Source organism: Leptodactylus fuscus, chromosome 7 (genome assembly GCF_031893055.1).
Source record: "Leptodactylus fuscus isolate aLepFus1 chromosome 7, aLepFus1.hap2, whole genome shotgun sequence".
Classification (NCBI taxonomy): domain Eukaryota; kingdom Metazoa; phylum Chordata; class Amphibia; order Anura; family Leptodactylidae; genus Leptodactylus; species Leptodactylus fuscus.
In genome coordinates, this window is record NC_134271.1 from 8162622 (window position 1) to 8184905 (window position 22284).

The 22284-nt window shown below is 45.2% G+C and overlaps 1 protein-coding gene across 1 annotated transcript in view; it reads right to left on the reverse strand.

Moving 5' to 3' along the window:
- The window catches only part of KIAA1549L (KIAA1549 like), a 74374-nt gene that overhangs the window by 30513 nt on the left and 21577 nt on the right, over window positions 1–22284 (reverse strand). Inside the window, exons 2-8 of the mRNA XM_075280897.1 lie at window positions 10713–10982; window positions 7086–7649; window positions 5597–5733; window positions 5103–5313; window positions 3496–3632; window positions 1061–1223; window positions 890–949 (exon numbers count right to left, since the gene is read on the reverse strand). Of these exons, the coding sequence (XP_075136998.1) occupies window positions 890–949; window positions 1061–1223; window positions 3496–3632; window positions 5103–5313; window positions 5597–5733; window positions 7086–7649; window positions 10713–10982 (1542 nt within the window). The remainder of the gene's footprint in view (window positions 1–889; window positions 950–1060; window positions 1224–3495; window positions 3633–5102; window positions 5314–5596; window positions 5734–7085; window positions 7650–10712; window positions 10983–22284) is intronic.

Sequence of the window (22284 nt, forward strand, 5' to 3'; positions counted from 1 at the left end):
TTAGTTGTCATCTGGTTTCTGAGGCAACAGATCGCAACTGTAACGCTGACATTGTTCTAGGTGCTTTCGAAATATGTTTCCTCTCGCAACGTGTAGCCAGCTTCTTGAGTACAGTAAGGAATGTTTGTATCGAGCAGCCAAGACCTTGTGATTGCTATCTGTTTACTTGAAGGAGAAATCACTCCCGTGTAGTAGAGCCGCGCAGTGGGGGGGCGACAAACCCACTGAGTGTTCTTTGTCAGGTTTACTTCATGTGAAGCGAGCGGATAATCTATCACGTCATCCGGTATATCGCCGTTACAAAAGCATTCCTGCGTCCTTTCACTATGTGTACAAAGCTTGACACCAGTCGTATTGAGTCGTAAATTCAAGATCAGAAAAAATGTAACTACTCCTTAAAACAGCGCCACACCTGTCCATGGGTGGTGGAAGGTATTGCAGGTTTGTTCCACTGAAATTTTTTGGGTTAAGCTACTACATTGCAATTTACTGGTTGACAGTGATTGGTGCCTGGGCACCCTGATGCATCCGGCGCGCCAGCTCCATCCTCTTCCATTGTCTTCTGATCTCCTGGGTCACGTCACAGGCCCTGGGGACCACTGAGCTCTGTGATTGGGTCTTATGGGGCACGCCGGCCTCTTGATACTTTGACACATGTGTGTGCCATTGGGCCCCAATAACAGATGAGAGAGGAGGCGAGTATCAATATCTAGACCTCCGCTTGTCTAAAGAGACCCCAGAGTATAATAGGGATTTGTGGGTGATAAGCCCCAAAAATCTTGGGTTCGGCTGAACCTCAGATTTTTGGAAAATTGGTAACAAAACGGTTCAGTCATCTCTAGTAATGAACATAATCCCAACGCGGGCGCCGTAAAACCTAAAAAGTTACCTGTGTACACCCAGTAGTTCATAGTGGCCGCGGACGTATCGATATTTGCATAGTACAGAGCTGAAAATGAGTCAAAGACAAAAAAAATTAGAAATTGTAATAAATTCGGCAATACATAGTAAATAATTCCAGTCCCCATGAAACACGACAATAGGTAGATGGGGGACTTACGTTCAGCAATAATGAAGGGGGGGTCTCCCAAATAGTATCCAACCACTTCTCCGGAGAGGACGTTGAGCAGGCTGCTGGCCGTCATCCCATTTAGTGCATTGCTGTTATTCTTCACCAAATAGATCATGGTCAGGATTTGGTTGTCTAAGGAGGTGCTCAAAATCTGGGAAAGGTAAGTGACATCCGATTATAAAGGACTCTATGGTCATCTGCGTTTGCTTCAGCTAAACTGTGCGGAGGGGGATGGTATCATAAGGACACTAAAGTCCACAGACCCCGCACAGATCAGCAGTGTCCGGACCTTGGAAGTGACAGCAGTGTACCGGGATCACATGAAGGCTATCCTATGCAAAAAACAAGAGCAGCAGCGCCACCCACTAATTAGTGGTGGTGACGGGAAAGTACAGCGCCATTCCTATTACTATTGCATGTACTTCCCATGCACCGCTATAGCGGCCAGCACCCGGACAAACCCTGTAAGATCGTAACATCTCACCCTTTAGTCATTCTGGAACAAAACAAGACGTCTTGTGTGCCAGAAGTGAAATCTCCATCTACATTTTCAGGCTGCATAGTCTTAATTTGCCCTGTTAGTATATGGACCATTTTGTACATTTCTACGACCACCTGATCGCCCGGTATGTTAATATGAATGGTTTGTGCAATAAAACATATATATGGTTAAGCAGACCAATAAAGGGTTAAGGCGCTCTGCCGGTACCATGTGTAGATATTACAGAGCAGAACGTCCTGCGGTCCCTGCACCTGTGTGTACTAGAAGCACGGATAGTCGCACACGCTCGAGCAGGTGCAGCGCCGCCATGACTAGCTCCATGCCAAAACCCCCACTGTCATATGGAGAAGACTACGCCAATGTCTAGTCTGATTCTCCAGTCTTTGCGGCCAGGGATGGAAATGTTTATTGAACACGTGTCATATACAGATACACATGTCATGACATAGAGCCCCGGAGGTTTTTGCTTTCTCTTTCAGGACCCCAGGGGTCACACCTATCTTTACAGTATATTAGGACCGGACCTGTTCCAGACTTTGCATTTGGATCCACTTGGACTGTTATGTTACCCCCCTGCAAGTGATCCCAATTCGGTCATTCTGAGGTAATGGAAGGTACCCCTAGCACTAAAGGGTCCAACAAAATCTGTTGAATACAGCCATAGGACATTGGAGAGATGTATAAAGACTGGAGGTTGCAATGGCAGTCTTCATATTTCCTGCACCGGTGGAGGACGTGCCTGGTTTATGAGGATGCGTACACCTCTGACGGGCCGAGCGTCTGCACAGAAATCTCCACCAACTTCACGCCCGTGTTATGATACCAATGGCCGCTCTCTGAGCTCATCACATCCCATTTTAGGAAAGTGACAAGAGTTATAAATAAGGTCGAGCCGGTCTTGAGATTTCAGGATCGTTTTTAAAATCCGATTTTCAATCATTTTCCAGCCGATCCCAATCGTGAAATTTGCTCAATTGCCGATCGGGATCTGGTCTTTCCCGATCCTGATCGCTCAACCCTACTGGCCAATGGCCAGTAGCCAAGCATTGTAGGAACTAACGTGAGACCTGGATCCCACCGAAAAAGATCGGCATTGGAATTCCGATCACGATCATGAAATTTACTGGATCGCCGATTGGAATCCGATCTTTTCCAATCCCGATCGGTTTGACACAAACTACTCTAAACACCACACACATTTTTTTCTGATGCAGTTTTAACTGCACCCAACCTGGCTGTCTGAACACACCCTAAGTAAACCCAGAGAATGAAAGTCGATCAAACCAACGAATTCCAGTCTAATAATTAACCAGTCACTGGGAAACTCTGTAAGGCCGGGGCCCCACAGGATCTAAACGCCATGGCGTTGTAGAGTGCAGGCAAAGTGGATGGGATTCATGCGAATCCCATCCCCACTTTGCAGAAAAGATCGCAACACGATGCGGACACGATGCGATTTGCAAAACCATTGCGGCATTGCAAATCGCAGCATGTCAATTATATCTACGGAAACGCCGGTGGCTTTCCCATAGATATAATGTTAAGAGAAAGTCCGCAGAGGAAAACTCCGTGAACTTTCTCTTCAAAGAACCGCAATGCGTTCACACGCTTTATTGCTGCGAATACGGCCCGTGGGGCATTAGCCTAAGATCAGCAAGTCCGGATACAATCGCCATTTATTGACTGTTCTATAATTTAAAAAAAGACGCTAAAATATTGTCACGATTTTTTACAGTTGAGCTATTATTGTAGAATGTGTGTTACATTGTAAATCCCTGACAGTAATGGTGGCCAAAAACTGCACCAACACGGTCAAAAATATCAAAAGAATTGCGCCAAACAACATGGTGGTTCAATTTCTGATAGCTCTATGGGCGGACAATATGATGACAAACAATTCATAGTGAACCGTCAGTCTTACCTGAACTGAGAGGTTGCCATTGCTCATACTGGGACTGGTCAATTCGGCCCTCTCGTACGCCGTCTGTAGTCTTTGCTCCATGTTTCGGACGTACACACACGTATGGACTTTAGCGCCTGTTCCCATCAACTTCAGCACTGCCAAAAACAGAAGGCGAGAGTAAACTCCATCTCTAAGGCTCTATTCACACAAGAACATAATGGAACCACAACGTCTACATCGGCCACTACAGCCTCTTAACTGCTTACCAAGCACAGTGCCAAACATTGTAGAGTGGCGGAGTTTGGTATTGCAGCTCAGTCCAATTCACTGGAATGGGAATCGACTGCGAATAGCCCATGTGAGTGATAAATGTGGAATTGAGGTCACCAAAGCGCCACTGTCTGTGATTGAACTTTAATTGCTGCTGATTCCTCTAAAGCTCCTCCCTCTAGGTGTCTCCCTTCTAGTTCATTTGCATTTCAGTCCCTGTGACTAGGAAAGTCTCCTCCATAGATACCATTAAAAATGCAAGACGGCTTCACAGTGAATGGAGGGCGGAGGGTCTGGTCTCTTCACACAGTCAGTGCAGAGGGGAGGAGCTGTTTATCCTCACAGCGCTGAAACTGCTTTCTCTGTACAATGGACCGAACATTCTGCACATCTCACATCTTATATTGTAAGAAAAGTTTACTTATACACTGGTTCCTACTTCTGGTTACTTATATGGTTACAAATACAGAAAACAGCTTTCCTCAAGTCCGTGTTCCGGGATCTCCTATATTCTGCTCACTTGGCTTTTTCTCACCTAATTGTTTGCCACTGTACAGTTACTCCTGGCAGAAAGACATGTAAATGAACCAGTAATAGTTATCATGGATAGGGAAGGGTCAGACTGATCCTTATTGTATACCGTATTTGCATGAAAACTCAGGTACCCTTTAATACCAAGACACCAAGGAGCCATATTTACAGCACAACAGGAACCATAATCTCAGGATCCATCATTGTACCTGCCATCATTGGTCCAGATCCAAAACAATGGCAGGTTTACAGCACTCGGGCAGTATTGTGCACCTGCAGACCTGACAATTGTCATCTATGCAATGCGAAATGCTTTGCAAAAAAAAAATGCAATAAAGTATCTGAAAAGCAACAACACGAGCTGAGTCCTGGCCGCCTGCCAAGCGCAAACAGAAAGGAAGGCGAAGCCAGAGCCCAGACATTCTCCGCAAATTGAATTGACACGTCAGATTACATAGCACAAAGAACAGATCATCTAATAACAATACATTACTAATCATTTCATTACCAATGCGGATTATTAATGAGCAATACAATGTACAGGTTATTATACACTATGGGCAGCCATTACATAATGAGATCTGTAGGTAGGAAAGCTGTGTAGCAAACAAGATCTCTAGAACTCATCTGTCTCAGGGCCCTGAAAGGCAGCGTACAGAGATAACTCATACACAGATGTCATATTACAGGGGTCACATACATTGCCGACATCCTACAGACAATACTCCTCGCTTCCTCCCCACTAAGCCTCGCTCACTTGTATATCTCCCAGCACGACTACATATAACACCCTACGATCTATACTGTTGCAGATATGGACTTACCTGTTTTTACTTGATAGCTGATATCAGGGTCAGGTTCCCAGGTTTCAGCTATCACCGGCACAGACTGGAGGACTGGAATCAGAAGTTTAAGTTCAGTAACATTGAAGACGTCATTCCCCGTAAGAACATCTACAACGGCTGACGGGATGTATATTGAGGAGTTGACCGATACAGAATATCCCACTGTCACATTGCGTGGCTGGCTCGCGGACTGTAGAGAGAAAACAGGTATCAGTTATAACCTGACATGTAAATGGTATGTATGAGCTGCAATACCAGACACACCTGTGGACAATGGTGGCGCTATTTCTGGAGAAAGGAAGCCATGTTTTTCTAATCCTGGATAATGTTGTGTCCTTTGGCTACTACATGCATTGAGATGATAGTCTATGAGTCCAGCGTATTCTCCTCACCCTGATGGCTGGTGTGTATATCTGGTGTCAGAGGTGGGACGCTGAGTGTTAACTAATAACTTCATAATATTCTGCACTTACATTTAGTGAAGTTCTGTCCACAAAGACTTGGATGGGCTGGTTGAAAGCTCGGTGCAGAGTGAGATTGAGGAAACCTTCGAAGATCTGCACAATGGCGTCTTTCTGTGTGGTTGATGGCTGATACATCAGGGTAAGAACTAAGCAATGAGATACAATCAGCAGTTAGGTTACACGTTGCTGCATATCTTATGTATAATACTGACTTAAAGCGATTCTTGGGCTTATCAATCCTTTAGGACAGGTAATCAAAGAAAGATCAGAGGGGTCTGACACCCGGAACCCAAACAGATCAGCCGTCTGATGAGCACCACTTACACTTCACAGGCCACGAGACTTAACGTTCCTCAGCCAAATAGCCTGTTCGTAAATCAGTTCCATTCAAGTGAACGGGGCTGAGTTTCAATACGAAGTACAACGTACAATGCTGCGCTTGGTTTTGTATTAAGAGGCTCCTCCAAATATTGTAGTCTCTTCAAACAGCTGATCAGCAGGGGTACCAGTTGTCAACCATCAGTTAAAGATAGGTCATTGATTGGTTAGCCTGGAAAATCCCTTTAAAAGAGATTGTCCTGCGGACAATAAACCAAGAGTTAATCCTTCATTACATCCCCCGCTGTTCCGGCACCGATCCTCGGTAGTCCCTGCTAGTCTTTGCTTACTTTTCCTGCAATGATGACATCATGTACATCCATGTGACCCCTGCAGCCAATCACTGGCCACAGCCAATCACTGACCACAGCCATGTGTCATACATACTAGCACCACTGAAGCCAGTGACTTGTACAGCACGTCATCGCTGCCCGAAACGCAAAGTCCAGGCATTGGCTCTGGAATTATCCGATGAGTAACCTTTGCTTTTTTAATTTTTTTTTAAAAAAATGGACAACCCCTTTATAAAGAGTCTCCACCAAAACCAAAAAATCCTCAATAAATACAAGTCCTTGGCTCGTTCTCCTATGTCACGTTGCTTCCTATGCTGTCAGCTATCTCTGTTTATGGGAATGCAGAATGGCGCCGCCTAATAATAATAACCGCATTGGATACCGTTATCGGGAAGCTGACGGAGACTCCAGAGCCCGGCGGCCACGTTCCTGCAGAATAACCACATTAATACTGCAAGTAGCCTCAGGCTCTTCTACCCGAGAGGCGCGATTACTTGTTGATGTATTTTATATAGGATGGAAACCGCACAATCGGTTCGTTCTTAAAAGTAGACCAAGACTTCTTGCATTTTTATGAAGTTTCAAAGTCCAACATGGCACAAGTCAGAATCCATTCCCCTACTCGTATGATCAAAGCCGTCACTTAGTACATGCAGGGGAGCCATGTCAATCCCAACAGAGAGCAGCAGTTCCAATTTGATCTGCTTGACGACTTAGCTGCTCAGATACGGGACAAAACGCAACCCAATTTGCAAAAAAATTAAGGTTCCAACTTTTTGACGCTACAAAACATTTTCGATACAACTGAACAAGAACAATCAACTTACCGGTCTTTATCATGGTTCTGGATGATAGCTGGCACTCGAATGACGCGGGTGTTGCGGTCGTACTCAATAGGGTTGTGAGAACTGTGCTGTTAGTCACCGTAGCACTTGTTGGTGGAGTCTTCGAAGCCACAGATGTCTTCAGGGTTGTTGCCATAGATGTCATTATTGATGAAGCAATGATGGGAGGAAGAACGGTTGACACTTTGGTGGACTCTGACACTGTGGTGACTGTATCTGTACTAGGTGTATGAGTAGTGGTCGTAGGGGATGATGTGACGGTCGTGGTTTGTAGTGTGGTTGGAAGAACTACTGTGGACGGTGCATGTAGCGTGTGGTTTGTTGGTGTAAAACCTGTAGTAACCACTCCTAATGTCTGCGTCGGAGGGCTCTTGGTGAACTGAGTGGACAACCATGTATAAATAATAGATGGAGACACATGAGTTGTGGGTGTTGTGAGAGTCACAGGAGAAGAAGGAGAAGGCTTTTCCATGGAAGTAAAGTTTTGTGTTGCTTTTCCTGTAGTCGAAACAGTTGATAGCTCAGCGGAAGATACCAGAGAAGAGACTGTAGAAAGAGAATCAGATATGTTTGTTGGAAAGTTTGTAGTGGTAAGAGGAGAAAATGATGAGACATGAGTAGATTGTATGGTTGTGAGTGGCAGATGGGATGTGGGGTGAAGCATGGACATTGTGGTGTCCTCTCTGTGAGTGGATTTTGCCATATCTAAGGTGGTGGTGGTGGTGACTAAAGATTCAGATAGTAAAGATGTGACAGTAGAAGGACTAATGGTGGTTCTCTGAAGAACATCTGAACTTGTCTGATTTTGAGAATTGCTCGATGCTTGTACTGTAGATAGTAATGAAGTCTCAGTAGACTGAATGCTTGATGTCATCATTGTATCATGACTTCTAGTGTTATCTGAGGCTATAGTACCCTGTCTGGCAGAAGTGGTATGGTCCATGGCACTGACACTAAGTTGCGTTACTGAAGAAGGCAATGGAGTCGTTACCGCATTGGATAAAGGCTGAAGACTTGAGATGTCCCAAGTAGTAGACATTGTCATATCTTCTGTTCTTGCAACAGTATTTGTGGACTGGGAAGACAACAATGCATTCGATGTGTTCAATGTATCAGGCAATGTGTTGGCTTGTGATTCTGTAGTTTTATCCATATTGGTAACTGCATTGGAAGAGGCTATTTCTGTAGACCTTGTTGTGGACTCCAGTGGAGATGTTTCTTCTACAACACCTTCTATGGTCGATGTACTTGGTTCCCTATTAGTATTAAAATACGTACTCAAGTTATCAACATTAGATGTAGGGAAAGTGCTTGCAAATGCGAGCTGTGTTGTCCCATAAGATGACGTGTCATTGAGTATACTCGTGGCTGTAGAGCTGGGATACGGAATAGACTCCACACTTTCTGTATTTGTACTGATTTCTGGGGACACCCAGCTGGAATTAAGGGTTTCAGAACCAGTTGTGACAAGTGACCGGGAAGAAACTACTATGGAAGATGTATCGACTTCCGATGCTGATGTGATATCAGATGTAACCAAGCTACTATCAGTCATAATTTGGGTTGTCACTACACTAAAGCCAAGACTGGACGTCGAATCAAGGGTAGTTGCCAGGGTTGACGTTGTGGCTTCTGGTAACGTCGACATTAAACTTGAGTCTTCTTGGCTGCTTGTGGCCACATGGGTGGTTTCTCCATATGTCTGTTGGATCTCAGTGTTTGCACCGGAGTCATTTGTCATTGTGACTGTCGAGATTTCCGGTGGGATTTCAGAAGCTTGAGTGACACCTGAATGTGAATAGAACATCATTGATGTCCTGGTTTCTAATGGGGTGGTAAGATTCATAATTTCATTAGAGGTCCCCAATGCCAAGTCACTCGTTGTGTCAAGTGACACCGCCAATGTTGTGGTCTCCATTGATGATGTCACTTGTGATGACCCAGTGGTGCTTACAGCAAGATCAGAAGTTGAGGGCTCAAAGGTTGACAATACAATGCTAGCAGATGAGAAAATTGTAGTGTCTACTATATGATCTGTCTGAAACATTTCCGTCATTGTATTCGTGCTATATACTGTAGTGGATGGTATATCAGAGAGAGAACTTTTTGAGGTTTCTGAAGGAACCAACGAAGTCCATGAGGTCAGGTCACCAGGTACACGTTGAGTATGCTGTTCTTCTGTCGCACTAGAAGATCTATTGGTACTTGGTACTACACTTACAGTAATTTGAGAGGCCATTGCCTCAGTATATATGTTAGACTGTGTTGGACTGGAAGTGGTGCTTAGTTCGGTCATGGTATGACCATCCAAAGTAGTAGGCAAGAGATCTGTAATATCGGACATTGTGCTCACAGTGCTATATGTTACAGTAGATGGTTTTTCAGAAGATTCTCCTAATGGGGTTTCTGAAGGAGCCATGGAAGTCATGTCACCAGGTACACTGTGAATATGGCGTTCTTCTGTAGTACTAGACGATCCACCGGCACCTGGTACTACACTTATAGGAATCTGAGAGGTCACTTCTTCAGTATATGGGTTAGACTCTATTGGGCTTACTTTATTTATCGTATGACTACGTAAAGTAGTGGTCACGAGACCTGTAATACTGGACGATGTGCTGTCAGTGTTTGTCTCAGTGTTGTATATCATGGTGGATAATCTATTAGACAGTGAAGAGCCCATTGTATTCTCAGGATTGGTGGTGTCACTAGGGTGAACAGAAATGAGTGTTGATGGGATAAGTAGAGTTGATGGGGTGACGGACAAGGTGGACATCATGTTACTAGGAGATAAAGAATGGTTTGCCTCTATGGATATTTCTTCTGAACTTGGTATTGTAGTATGAGTAAAGTAGTAGGAGCCGGATTCTACGACTCGTGTGGACGGCTGACCAGTTGGCAATGGTGATACGGATGCTCTTTCCTCTCGAGTCATAGGAACATTTATAGATGTAATAAAGTTACTACCACTTTCCATTGTTGTATGTGTCTCTACCTGCCTCGATAATAAGCTGCTAGTATCTACTGTGTCGAGAGGTATCATGAAAGTTGTGTTGGATGTGGAAGTGGATGGTGCATACGATGTAGAAAATGAGTCAACATTGGATTCGGTGCCAACATTTTCATTTGGAAGGGCAGAAGTTTCTAACGATACAGATGTTACTGCTGGTGAAGATTTCACTTTATTGTCGGATTGTCCTAAGGCATCTCCACTTGTTGCATCTAGAACCGAGTCTATTGGCCATGGTTCTAGAGTAGCTTCCAGGGATTGGTTTTCCTTTACCAAATCAGTGGCGCCATTTTTAATGGTCCCCCATGAATTGGTGGCGTGAATGGTTACACTAAAGCTGGTTGCAGTAGTACTTGGTAATACGACATCGGTAGTTGTGTCCTGAGTTACGACTTCCTCCTCAGCAACTTTATCAAAGTAAGGCACAGTGGTAGTGGAAGATACTGATAAGGAAGTCTGGTACGCTTGTGATGATGATGATGATGGTAATGAAGATGAAGGTAATGGTAATGATGATGAAATAAAACCATCTACTCCCGTAGACAATGGGTTATCTGGTTGCAAAGCCAATAAAGGCAACATGCTGGTATCATTTAGACCTGGGTCTGTAGGCTGGAACGGAGATGGCATCGGAGATTCGGAAGGACCGAGCTCAAACTGTACGGTCATAATGTCCTGAATAGAGGTGCTTGCACTTGTATCATTGAGATATTTGCTGGTGGATGTGGCATTATAAAATAAAGTAGTATTTTCCATCTCTTCTTGGTCATATAACGCGGGAATCTCACTGGCTGCAGAAGAGGATAATTCTTCAGGAGGCCACGATTCACCGGTAGAGATGGCGGCATCTGGCTGGACTGTTGAGTAACCTGAAACAATAGGCCCATATCTCTAGGTTAGTTGGTGTATATTCTGACCTTTACATTAACGTAACACTTATATATGATATAGTGATGACCATCACTTTGAGAAGACCTCATCATCCAGCCCACTTTCTCTATGATGGATTTTCAGTTTTCCATGCCAGCCATCTTCTCTGAGAAGACCACCTCTGTAGAAGGAAACTTCTTTGTGAAACTTTGGGTGGTCGTCTCAAAGTAGTTTCATGGTATAGGAAGGTGAAAATGAACAGAAATAAAAATTCAATGTTTTTGATAGGATCAGCAAAATAATCGTAGACATCTCTGTCGTCATTTCCAAAAATTATTCCTAGGCACGTCAGGACAAGATTCTGCTCTGGACACTAAGGATATGACACAAATTGGTATAGCAGCCTGAAGACTGGAAACCATAGCAGACGTTCCTTGAGGCTCATTCTGATAGCTCTTGGTTAGTCAATCCTGAACCTAAGTGTTCATGGCTGATAACCTTATACACCAATCCAAAGCACTCACAAGTATAATACAAACCCCCGATTTCACTCTAAGTCTGTCCTCTACACACATGTATGGTGCACAATGCTTGGCCATTCTGCCATCTATCCACAGTGGTGTCCGCTAACTCCACATCCTCAGTCTGTTTCATTCCTCTCCTCTATTAGGTTGCGGATCTGATCTGAGGTCTGTATAAATAAGAATCTGGTCTGGGGTCTGTATAACAGAGTCTGGTCTGGGGTCTGTATAACAGAGTCTGGTCTGGGGTCTGTATAATAGAGTCTGTTCTGGGGTCTGTATAAATACGAATCTGGTCTGGGGTCTGTATAAATACGAATCTGGTCTGGGGTCTGTATAACAGAGTCTGGTCTGGGGTCTGTATAAATAAGAGTCTGGTCTGGGGTCTGTATAACAGAGTCTGGTCTGGGGTCTGTATAATAGAGTCTGTTCTGGGGTCTGTATAAATACGAATCTGGTCTGGGGTCTGTATAACAGAGTCTGGTCTGGGGTCTGTATAAATAAGAGTCTGGTCTGGGGTCTGTATAATAGAGTCTGGTCTGGGGTCTGTATAATAGAGTCTGGTCTGGGGTCTGTATAATAGAGTCTGGTCTGGGGTCTGTATAAATAAGAGTCTGGTCTGGGGTCTGTATAATAGAGTCTGGTCTGGGGTCTGTATAATAGAGTCTGGTCTGGGGTCTGTATAATAGAGTCTGGTCTGGGGTCTGTATAAATAAGAGTCTGGTCTGGGGTCTGTATAATAGAGTCTGGTCTGGGGTCTGTATAATAGAGTCTGGTCTGGGGTCTGTATAAATAAGAGTCTGGTCTGGGGTCTGTATAACAGAGTCTGGTCTGGGGTCTGTATAATAGAGTCTGGTCTGGGGTCTGTATAATAGAGTCTGGTCTGGGGTCTGTATAATAGAGTCTGGTCTGGGGTCTGTATAATAGAGTCTGGTCTGGGGTCTGTATAATAGAGTCTGGTCTGGGGTCTGTATAAATACGAATCTGGTCTGGGGTCTGTATAAATACGAATCTGGTCTGGGGTCTGTATAATAGAGTCTGGTCTGGGGTCTGCATAATAGAGTCTGGTCTGGGGTCTGTATAATAGAGTCTGGTCTGGGGTCTGTATAATAGAGTCTGGTCTGGGGTCTGTATAATAGAGTCTGGTCTGGGGTCTGTATAATAGAGTCTGGTCTGGGGTCTGTATAATAGAGTCTGGTCTGGGGTCTGTATAATAGAGTCTGGTCTGGGGTCTGTATAATAGAGTCTGGTCTGGGGTCTGTATAAATACGAATCTGGTCTGGGGTCTGTATAATAGAGTCTGGTCTGGGGTCTGTATAATAGAGTCTGATCTGGGGTCTGTATAATAGAGTCTGGTCTGGGGTCTGTATAATAGAGTCTGGTCTGGGGTCTGTATAATAGAGTCTGGTCTGGGGTCTGTATAATAGAGTCTGGTCTGGGGTCTGTATAATAGAGTCTGGTCTGGGGTCTGTATAATAGAGTCTGGTCTGGGGTCTGTATAATAGAGTCTGGTCTGGGGTCTGTATAAATAAGAGTCTGGTCTGGGGTCTGTATAACAGAGTCTGGTCTGGGGTCTGTATAATAGAGTCTGGTCTGGGGTCTGTATAAATGAGAGTCTGGTCTGGGGTCTGTATAATAGAGTCTGGTCTGGGGTCTGTATAAATACGAATCTGGTCTGGGGTCTGTATAAATACGAATCTGGTCTGGGGTCTGTATAATAGAGTCTGGTCTGGGGTCTGTATAATAGAGTCTGGTCTGGGGTCTGTATAATAGAGTCTGGTCTGGGGTCTGTATAAATAAGAGTCTGGTCTGGGGTCTGTATAACAGAGTCTGGTCTGGGGTCTGTATAATAGAGTCTGGTCTGGGGTCTGTATAAATGAGAGTCTGGTCTGGGGTCTGTATAATAGAGTCTGGTCTGGGGTCTGTATAAATACGAATCTGGTCTGGGGTCTGTATAAATACGAATCTGGTCTGGGGTCTGTATAATAGAGTCTGGTCTGGGGTCTGTATAATAGAGTCTGGTCTGGGGTCTGTATAATAGAGTCTGGTCTGGGGTCTGTATAATAGAGTCTGGTCTGGGGTCTGTATAACAGAGTCTGGTCTGGGGTCTGTATAACAGAGTCTGGTCTGGGGTCTGTATAATAGAGTCTGGTCTGGGGTCTGTATAAATACGAATCTAGTCTGGGGTCTGTATAATAGAGTCTGGTCTGGGGTCTGTATAATAGAGTCTGGTCTGGGGTCTGTATAATAGAGTCTGGTCTGGGGTCTGTATAACAGAGTCTGGTCTGGGGTCTGTATAATAGAGTCTGGTCTGGGGTCTGTATAATAGAGTCTGGTCTGGGGTCTGTATAAATACGAATCTGGTCTGGGGCCTGTATAACAGAGTCTGGTCTGGGGTCTGTATAAATAAGAGTCTGGTCTGGGGTCTGTATAATAGAGTCTGGTCTGGGGTCTGTATAATAGAGTCTGGTCTGGGGTCTGTATAATAGAGTCTGGTCTGGGGTCTGTATAATAGAGTCTGGTCTGGGGTCTGTATAAATGAGAGTCTGGTCTGGGGTCTGTATAATAGAGTCTGGTCTGGGGTCTGTATAAATACGAATCTGGTCTGGGGTCTGTATAAATACGAATCTGGTCTGGGGTCTGTATAATAGAGTCTGGTCTGGGGTCTGTATAATAGAGTCTGGTCTGGGGTCTGTATAATAGAGTCTGGTCTGGGGTCTGTATAATAGAGTCTGGTCTGGGGTCTGTATAAATAAGAGTCTGGTCTGGGGTCTGTATAATAGAGTCTGGTCTGGGGTCTGTATAAATAAGAGTCTGGTCTGGGGTCTGTATAACAGAGTCTGGTCTGGGGTCTGTATAATAGAGTCTGGTCTGGGGTCTGTATAATAGAGTCTGGTCTGGGGTCTGTATAATAGAGTCTGGTCTGGGGTCTGTATAATAGAGTCTGGTCTGGGGTCTGTATAAATGAGAGTCTGGTCTGGGGTCTGTATAATAGAGTCTGGTCTGGGGTCTGTATAATAGAGTCTGGTCTGGGGTCTGTATAAATAAGAGTCTGGTCTGGGGTCTGTATAACAGAGTCTGGTCTGGGGTCTGTATAATAGAGTCTGGTCTGGGGTCTGTATAAATGAGAGTCTGGTCTGGGGTCTGTATAATAGAGTCTGGTCTGGGGTCTGTATAATAGAGTCTGGTCTGGGGTCTGTATAAATAAGAGTCTGGTCTGGGGTCTGTATAACAGAGTCTGGTCTGGGGTCTGTATAATAGAGTCTGGTCTGGGGTCTGTATAAATGAGAGTCTGGTCTGGGGTCTGTATAATAGAGTCTGGTCTGGGGTCTGTATAAATACGAATCTGGTCTGGGGTCTGTATAAATACGAATCTGGTCTGGGGTCTGTATAATAGAGTCTGGTCTGGGGTCTGTATAATAGAGTCTGGTCTGGGGTCTGTATAATAGAGTCTGGTCTGGGGTCTGTATAATAGAGTCTGGTCTGGGGTCTGTATAATAGAGTCTGGTCTGGGGTCTGTATAACAGAGTCTGGTCTGGGGTCTGTATAACAGAGTCTGGTCTGGGGTCTGTATAATAGAGTCTGGTCTGGGGTCTGTATAAATACGAATCTGGTCTGGGGTCTGTATAATAGAGTCTGGTCTGGGGTCTGTATAATAGAGTCTGGTCTGGGGTCTGTATAATAGAGTCTGGTCTGGGGTCTGTATAACAGAGTCTGGTCTGGGGTCTGTATAACAGAGTCTGGTCTGGGGTCTGTATAATAGAGTCTGGTCTGGGGTCTGTATAAATACGAATCTGGTCTGGGGTCTGTATAATAGAGTCTGGTCTGGGGTCTGTATAAATACGAATCTGGTCTGGGGTCTGTATAACAGAGTCTGGTCTGGGGTCTGTATAATAGAGTCTGGTCTGGGGTCTGTATAATAGAGTCTGGTCTGGGGTCTGTATAATAGAGTCTGGTCTGGGGTCTGTATAATAGAGTCTGGTCTGGGGTCTGTATAATAGAATGATTTTGTCTGTGATAGTTTTAAGGGGATGATTTGCTTTGGGGTCTCTAATATTGGGGGCTGGGGGCTGTATAAAGTGGGTATGACCTGGGGCCTGTATAAAGAGTAACCTGCATTTCTTTAGGGCTCTGGTCTGGGGTCTATATTTATTTTGGGGTCTATATCATCCTTGCCACATCTCCTTGAGGAGACATAGTGCCCCTTCTTGCCCACGTCTTAGACCTCCACCCAGCCTACCAGCCCCCGTCTTCACACTCATTAGAGGCAATAACCCCAAATCGTTCCCTTCTTCCTTATACCAGAGATATTCTGCCTTGGCTTTGTACCCACATTATGCTACGCGGGTTCAGTGATCTACACGGACCTTCCCAAAGGTGGCGCTAGAACAAATCCCCCTTTTCCCACCACTTTTTTGTCTACTCTTTTCCCGGAATTCTTAGTCTTAGCATAGTCTTACAAGTTCCTTAAGGAAACTGAGTAGCCGTCTTGACTCCTGTCTATGTTCTAGCCCAGTTCCTTGTTCTTGCAATGCTTTATAGACTTTGATATATCCGCCATGGCAGCGGTTCAGCCCCATCCCAGGGATGTCCTAACAGCGCATTAGTCAAGCAGCTTGGCTCTGCTCTCATCACAACCCGACACAAATCGCACAATGCCAGAAGCCAGGTCCGCGGATAACAGGGACCTAATATCCGGATGGAGGGCGCCGGAGACTGAGACGCTGCGATATGTTCAGCATTTGACCCGAGAGCGGCAGAAGAATAAAACCTGCGGCTTTCAATGAATAACAATATCTTTATTTCCAGCGCTTCAGTGACTCAGAGACGCGCTCGCTCATTTGTAGTTTGCAAACTTGACGGTTCTTTGAGTCATAGACAGGCAGCTTCAATTGTGTTAATTTATCAAGGACGCGGCCAACAGAGTCATTATTCACCAGTTGTCATGGAAATGAGGAGCGATATCCCTCAAAAGCCGCGATTCAGACAAAAGACGGTTTATATCTTAATTATAAGCGTTAGAAGGCGACGATTCCTCGCAATGTCCTACAGTTATTAGGTGATTTAAAGGGGAAGTATCACTTGTAGAGACTCTGAAGGTCCGGCTAGACCTACGGAGTCCGTGAGCTGGAGGCATCGCAGATTCCGTTGTATGGACTTAATCCAGTGGAAATTCTGGAGGAAAATTTGGGTCTGGGGCATAGGCAACCTGTGGAGGTCATTGCTTCAGTCATTGCTGGTCTCCAACACAGCTTGAATGCTTCAAACACTACAAAGATTAGCTTAAAGGGGTTATCCAAGGCCAAAAATTATTAGATTCATCAGCTGCAGATCGGGCAAGGCCTCAATAAGCATACCCAGGTACATCTGTCTCAGGTCGGGTGGGATCTCAATAAGTATACCCAGGTACATCAGCCTCAGGTTGGGTGAGGTCTCAATAAGTATACCCAGGTTCATCTGTCTCTTGGTCAAGGGAGGGGGGCCCTCAATAAGTATACCCAGGTTCATCTGTCTCTTGGTCAAGGGAGGGGGGCCCTCAATAAGTATACCCAGGTTCATCTGTCTCAGGTTGGGTGGGGTCTCATTAAGTATACCCAGGTTCATCAGTCTCAGATTTGGTGGGGCCTCAATAAGTATATCTAGGTACATCAGCCTTAGATTGGGCTAGACCTGAATAAGTATACCCAGGTACATCAGCTTCAGGTCAGGCGGAGTCTCAATAAGTATACCCAGGTTCATCAGTCTCAGGTCGGGTGGGACCTCAATAAGTATACCCAGGTACATCAGCCTCAGGTCCGGTGGGAGCTCAATAAGTATACCCAGGTACATTATCCTCAGGTCGGGTGGGACCTCAATAAGTATACCCAGATATATCAGTCTCAGGTCGGGTGGGATCTCAATAAGTATACCCAGGTACATCATCCTCAGATCTGGTGGGGTCTCAATAAGTATACCCAGGTACATCAGCCTCAAGTCGGGTGAGACCTCAATAAGTATACCCAGGTACATCAGCTTCAGGTCAGGCGGGGTCTCAATAAGTATACCCAGGTACATCATCCTCAGGTCAGGCGGGGTCTCAATAAGTATACCCAGGTACATCAGCCTCAGGTCGGGTGGGACCTCAATAAGTATACCCAGGTACATCAGCCTCAGGTCGGGTGGGACCTCAATAAGTATACCCAGGTACATGAGCCTCAGGTCGGGTGGAACCTCAATAAGTATACCCAGGTACATCAGTCTCAGGTCGGGCGGGACCTCGAAAAGTATATCCAGGTACATCAGCCTCAGGTCAGGTGAGACCTCAATAAGTATACACAGGTTCATCACTCTCAGGTCGGGCGGGGCCTCAACATAAATCTCCCCAAGTTCACTGTATCAGGTGGGGATCTCTCTATGTGACAAACACTTTTTGCACCATCTACAAGTCCCAGACTGAAGCAGACATGTATGTGCGGCTTCTATTTGTGTACTGTGATGTCGGCAGTATATAATGGCGCCTTGTATAGGTATCTCTTCTCCATCTGTTCTGTATAATTGCACCCGCACATTACAGACGGATCCTCCGCCAATTTATTCCAGACAGCAGTAACGCAGATTCATCAAAGTCTGTCTACTAAGTGATCTGTGCAAGCGATATAGGAAAGCAATCTATCCAGGGGCCGCACATAAGGACAGGGGCATTAAAGAACAGAAATGGTCAGGTGCGGGGGGCAGTTATAGCCCAACACATATGCTTGGTGCACAACTATGGGGGCTAGAAGGGGCGCTGATACACGTTACCGTCATTGGGCCTTGGCTGATAACCGGGAAGAACAGAGAATCCCAATGTAGATAGGACTTAGTGTGATACCGCCATATAGCCATCCTGGTCCTGAAGCGCGGAGAACATCATTCCCCGGTAATCCGAGGCCGGCGTCCCCCACCGCCGCCTCTCGTGTTCTCATTTTCATGCCAGGATTAAATTTTAGTCGGTGGAACGAAAGTAACACATTTCTGCAGATGAATGGTTTCCGGCCCAAACAAGTAAATAAGCGAATACATTGTATAACTCATCCGATTTCTCCACTGCTGATTCTATCATAATTGACTTGGACAGGGCTGCGTTGCGAACAGGTGTCAGATCTGGAATCCTCTCGGGTACCTTGGCATAATTCAGTTATTTAGCGATTAAAATCAGGTTGCGTCCAAGAAGAGTCTAATGAAATGTCAGGTTGATGAAGCCCAAAGACATAAAATGACAGCGACAATGTGTCCTCTTAGTGATTACAAACAAACATGGAGGACCCGACGTTTGTCCTTTTGCCATCTTTTGTAGGAGTCAAGGGCGGCATGACCCTCAAACCAGTTATAGCCGCCATGGAGAAAGGAAGCTGTGTACAAGCTTATACTGCTCAAATGTGGTTGGACCTGAGATGGGACCGATCTGGGACTTTATTTGGGAAGAGGGGATTAGTATAGTTAGGAGGCATCTGCGGCAGGATGGTACTGTACAAGTGGCACCAGGGGAAGAGGTCTGTGAAGATGGGGATGTACTGGAGGAACCAAAGACATCTAGGTGGCCAACTCTTTGAGGACAAGTTGTGGTCAAAATTCATCATCATGGTGGTCTGGGCCAGAAGAAGATGAAAAGGAAATAGAATAATCCAAGGAAGAGAAGATGTCATCTGAGAGTCAAAACCCGTCCCATAAATGTGTCTAAAAATGTGTCCCTCTATAGATAGAATTACGTTGTAGTGCTTGAGTGTAAGACATCAGAAGCAAAGTTCAGGAGGTGGTCACACATGAAACCTTTACATTGGACCCACCAGTATGTTACATAGTAGATGAGGATGGATGAAGACACATGTCCATGAAGTCCAACCTGTAAACCAACAATGTTGAACCAAAGAAGGTAAAAAAAAACAAACCTTGAGGTTGATGCCAAATTTCCCTTGTCAGGGAAAAAAATTCCTTCCCAATTCCAAATCCAGTAATCCACATAAAACTTTGGATCAACTTCTCTTTACCAAACCAAAAACCCACAGACCTTAAATTTTTTTTCAGCACTTTATTAGTGATAGGACAAGTGCCTGCAAAACTATGGAGATTACCATTAAATTAGATGAAGTGTAGGCCCATCTGTTGGTCCCGAAGAACCTCCAAGGAACATCAGTCTGATACTGACCACAGAAGGACACATGAACCCTATTCAGATGCTGCCTCAATGAAGTGTAAACCCAAAGCACATAGATGGAGTGTAGGCCCAGCTGATGGTCCCAAGGAACCTCCAAGGAACATCAGTTTGATACTGAACACAGAAGGACACATGAACCCTATTCAGTTGCTGCCCCAGTCAAGTGTAAAAGCCAAAGCACATAAATGGAGTGTAGGTCCATCTCATGGTCCCAAGGAACCTCCAAAGAAGATCAGTCTGATTCTAACCACTGAAGGACACATGAACCCTATTCAGATGCTGCCTCAATCAAGTGTAAACCCAAAGCTCATAGATGGAGTGAAGACCCATCTGATAGTCCCGAGGAACCTCCAAGGAATATTAGTCTGATACTGACCATAAAAGGGACACATGAACCCTATTCAGATGCTGCCTCAATCAAGTGTAAACCCAAAGCTCATAGATGGAGTGAAGGTCCACCTGATGGTCCCAAGGAACATCAGTTTGATACTGACCACAGTAGGACACATGAACCCTATTCAGTTGCTGCCCCAGTCAAGTGTAAAAGCCAAAGCACATAAATGGAGTGTAGGTCCATCTCATGGTCCCAAGGAACCTCCAAAGAAGATCAGTCTGATTCTAACAACTGAAGGACACATGAACCCTATTCAGATGCTGCCTCAATCAAGTGTAAACCCAAAGCTCATAGATGGAGTGAAGACCCATCTGATGGTCCCGAGGAACCTCCAAGGAATATTAGTCTGATACTGCCCATAAAAGGGACACATGCACCCTATTCAGATGCTACCCCAAAAAGGTGTAAACCCAAACCACCAGTGCTGCAAGCATGGGAGTTACTAGAAGCCATTGGCCCAATCAAAAAGCCCCCTACCAGATGAAAGCTGCCATCTTGTGTTCTTGCTTCAAAAAGAACACAATTCCTGCACTTCAGTGGGTGCCCTCAGAACCTCAAACCTGTTGTAACTTCTAGCGAGCTGAAATATTCGTCACCACCCCGTATCTGTCCATCGCAGACACTTCAGAGGCCAGCGATAATTAACCCTTTGTGATCTTTAACTCGATGGGATTTTTTTTTTTACTATCTTGCTCAGCCAGTTATGTTATTAAGATATGCAAATGATCTTCTTGATGTCTCAACTTCTCCAGAGGCGACTGCGATTTCCCTCCTTGATTGCTGAGGAGATAAATAAAATCATTTTGCAAGCTAGCAGCGAGAAGTCCATGTCTCATCTCTAACGGAACATAATGGATCACAGTGAGAAAAAGGGCATCAAAAAGGAACAGGGGGAAGTTCAGCAAAAGTGTGTGATCCTTGAAGAAGTCGGTATATCAAGACACCAGGTATAGTCTGGAGACACATTAAAGGAGTACTCGGGGCACTTACACCTAGATCCACAGGATATGCCATAAATGCCACATAGAGGCAGGACCCATTGCTGTCTATCCTGAGTCTCGTGGCCCCATTGAAGGGAGAGTTGGCCACCCATCTCTGATAAAAGAGTTCCAAAAACAGATAGGTTAGTATCACCAGACCAAGCATATCACCCCAGCCCTGCAGATAGATAGGTTACTGTCACCAGAACCAGCATATCACCCCAGCCCTGCAGATAGATAGGTTACTGTCACCAGAACCAGCATATCACCCCAGCCCTGCAGATAGATAGGTTACTGTCACCAGAACCAGCATATCACCCCAGCCCTGCAGATAGATAGGTTACTGTCACCAGAACCAGCATATCACCCCAGCCCTGCAGATAGATAGGTTACTGTCACCAGAACCAGCATATCACCCCAGCCCTGCAGATAGATAGGTTACTGTCACCAGAACCAGCATATCACCCCAGCCCTGCAGATAGATAGGTTACTGTCACCACACCCAGCATATCTATGACTATGACTAAGAAAGCTATGCTTTCGAAACACGTCAGTCAGGCTTAGTGCTGGTTTTTAGTTTTTTTGTTCTATACCATCTATGTCTGTGGAATGCCTTTTTAATGTGGCTATGTGCCATTTAATAAAGTAAAAGAGGAATTTTCAAGACACGCTGGACCTCCATTTTTTATTAGCAATATTGTATACAACAGCTTCTTGCCGGAGGAGCGGAAAGTCCGTGCGCCAGGTCTGCAAGCATCGGGACACCTTCAGACGGGTCAGTGATCTGATGTCATATATCACAGTAAGAAACTCATTTTGAAAAATCTGATTCAAGCGATTTTTATTAATACATGTAGTTTCATGATAACGACTGTTGGGAGGCTGTGTATCCACATTTCCCTTTCCCCAGTGTGAACAAGCTGCAGATAGATAGGTTACTGTCACCAGAACCAGCATATCACCCCAGCCCTGTAGATAGATAGGTTACTGTCACCAGACCCTGCATATCACCCCAGCCCTGCAGATAGATAGGTTACTGTCACCAGAACCAGCATATCACCCCAGTCCTGCAGATAGATAGGATAGTGTCACCAGAACCAGCATATCACCCCAGCCCTGCAGATAGATAGGTTACTGTCACCAGAACCAGCATATCACCCCAGCCCTGCAGATAGATAGGTTACTGTCACCAGAACCAGCATATCACCCCAGCCCTGCAGATAGATAGGTTAC